At 35.8% G+C, this 2,926-nt stretch overlaps 1 protein-coding gene across 1 annotated transcript in view; it reads right to left on the reverse strand.

Moving 5' to 3' along the window:
* Window positions 1-1,411: 1,411 nt before the first annotated feature.
* LOC120071617 (calmodulin-binding protein 60 B-like) overlaps window positions 1,412-2,926 on the reverse strand; it is a 5,005-nt gene continuing 3,490 nt past the window's right edge. Inside the window, exon 6 of the mRNA XM_039023966.1 lies at window positions 1,412-1,927. Within this exon, the coding sequence (XP_038879894.1) occupies window positions 1,865-1,927 (63 nt within the window). The 3' untranslated portion in view covers window positions 1,412-1,864. The remainder of the gene's footprint in view (window positions 1,928-2,926) is intronic.

Below are 2,926 nucleotides of genomic sequence, written 5' to 3' on the forward strand. Positions count from 1 at the left end.
TGGTTCAATGTGTTCTTCCCAAACGCATCCAACACAGTTTCTTAGGGTTTAAGAATTTCTCTTAATCGGACACCTAAATTTTAATTGATGTTTGCCCTTACGTCTTCAATCTTTGTTTGTATTCAATTTAGGGTTTTCAATGCATAATCTATAAAATCGTGGCCAAATTCAACGCATAAATGCCTGGTTATTCGATGCACAGGCGGTTTCCTTCGATCACGTGGCGTGACGTTCGAATGAGGCGTTCAGGCTGCTCTCGCTCTCTCCCATTTTCTCGCTGACCTCGCTCTTTCCACTCTCACTCTCTCCCACTTTCTCGCTCACAATCTCGCTCTCTCCAGCTTTCTCACTCATTTGGCTCTCAGTAGTATCGCTCTCTCCATGTTTCTCGTTAAGGATCTCGCTCTTTCCAGCCTTCTCGCTAGCTTGGATCTCGGCAGTGTCACTCTCTCCAGGTTTCTCACTAAGGATCTCGCTCTCTCCAATCTCGCTAGCATCGCTCTTTTCAATCTCGCCAGCGTCGCTCTCTCCTTCTTTCTCTCCACCCTTTCTCTCCAATTTCGCTCTCTCTTAGTCTCTCGCTGTCTCCACTTTCGCTGGTGTCGCTCTCTCCACTCTCATTCTTTCCAATCTCGTTAGCTACTGTGAATATGGTTTATCTCCATGTAACTTCCACACGAATTTTCCCAAATAATTTTCTATATTTTCCTCAGTTCTTCAATCATTTCTTTACATTCAGGATTTAAGTCTTCAAGGTTTTCTCTTCTTTTTATCCTTTTAGGGTCCTCTTTACTTGTACTCCAGGATCAAATATGGTTATCATAACTATAATACCGAACCATTATAGTTTACATTCACTCTTACTAATTGTTGATCCACAGAAGGTGACAATTATTACAGTTATTATGACAATTATAAAATTATTAGATTATTTACATAACATAGGATTTAACTTTCTCCTAATTAACCCCTTAATCACTTACTTAAGTAGGAAAACGGAGATCCAGGTTTCATAATACTAGCTGACCATTACAAATGTTAGTTATAAACAAATAGAAATCTGATGTATTTGAGTCAAAGATTCTTCAGATATTGTCTCTTTTTTTTTTTCCCTTTAAATTTTAGATTAAGATCAAAATTAATTGGCAAAATCTATCTTCTTCTTTTCCTCTTTTTCTTTACATTCGTTTTTGTTGACTACTTTTTACCCTTGTGTATCAATTAAATAATATTAAAATGATACTTTTTCCATTATATTTGAAATTAAATTGGGTGATAAAAAGTATTGATTTTCTTGTTTTTTCTCAATAAAGTCTTATTTATTCTAGAATATGGGTATATGTGAAAGTTTTTTAACCTAATTTAGATGGTCAAACAGAAGGCAAGCAATAAAGAATAGTGGTTCGACCAATTTGGTCTACATCCACCTTGTAAACCAGCTTGAATTAATTTTATTAATGAACAATAATAAATTTACAAATTACAGATAATCAACAATTCGCTAATCTGTAATTTAATATCCACGGATACCGAGAGATCTGCACTAGATGTCGTCTCTGCCATAGAGAACAATCTGAACCACGCACAAACTCGCGCGTCTGTCTCACCGCTGCCAGACACAACCTCCGCAGCGAAACAGAACCGTCGCCTGCTCAGATCGGCGAACTTCTCAGAGCGAACCGCGACATCCACGTTCACGCCACGGATCTCTGCCTTCAGACGGCTACTGCCTGAAGTCACCTTTCCTCCAGGTGGCTACGGAACTCTTGGATGGCCGCAGCGATTCATTTCAAGTCGACCGCGCATTTGGCTTTTCTCTCTCAGTCCGCTTCAGCTCTCTCAGGCGGCTCCGTTTCCATTCAGTTCAGACGGCTTCTCCTAGGCGGCCCTGTTTCTCTTCAGCAAAATGAGTCACACCAATTTGGCCCTAATTTTGGAGAAGATAGATATAATTACAAAAATATCACTGCTCATAATTACCAGAATGTTATTGGGCTTTTAAATTCACCAAAAACCTAATAAAACCCACTTAAATACCTTGTTATTTTCATGGTATAGGAGTGGAAATTTGAATCTATAGTCTTTTGAGAAGAGATAGGGAGATCTTAATGTTAAACTATACACATATGACATATAATTTGGTTGAATTTTGGCCAAATAGTAGAAGTTCACTTATCCCATAATGACAATGAAGTCTAGGCTTCGAGCACTATAAAAGAAGTGTATGTCTTTTGGTTTCAAGTTGTTTCACTTAGAAACATTTTAAGTTTAGATGTGTTAACTCTAATTAAAATCCCTTTTTTATTCTCTAGTGTAAGAGTGAGGTTAAAAGGTGTGTGGTACAAAACCTTTGAGAGAGTACTCTTGCAATCAGGATCAGGAGTGAGAATTAATTTGTATTTTTCCATGTTAATTTTTGTGTTTCCAATTTTGTTGATTTTAATTTTTTTGCTTTTTTTTCTTCTTATTCCTCCCATAGTAGTAGGAAGTTTTTTCGAACAAAATTTTCAATGAAAAGTGAAACATTCTATAAATTGCAAATAATTACCATAAAGTAAAAGATAATTGGAAAGAATTATAGAGATCACGAGGAGAAAGAAGTGATGAGAAATTAGAAAAAAAAAACAAATTTAAGTTGACATTCATGAAACAAAATCTTAAGAAAAATAATCAATGAAGCTCACAACAATTATTCTGTCATTAAAACCTTCTGAACGATTTGTAGATGCACGCATGCACGTGTCATTAAAGCCTTAGATATCAAAATTATTCTTTACCAATAATTTTGTTCATTCCTTTAGTTATACATAATTAATGCTATTATCATTTTAGATAACTTTATAAACATGAAACCAATGTTATGTTTTACTTCAACAAAACTTGATTTCATATTTTTGGTAATAAGGAATTTGAGCCTTCTCTCGTG

This window comes from Benincasa hispida, chromosome 2, assembly GCF_009727055.1.
Source record: "Benincasa hispida cultivar B227 chromosome 2, ASM972705v1, whole genome shotgun sequence".
Lineage (NCBI taxonomy): Eukaryota > Viridiplantae > Streptophyta > Magnoliopsida > Cucurbitales > Cucurbitaceae > Benincasa > Benincasa hispida.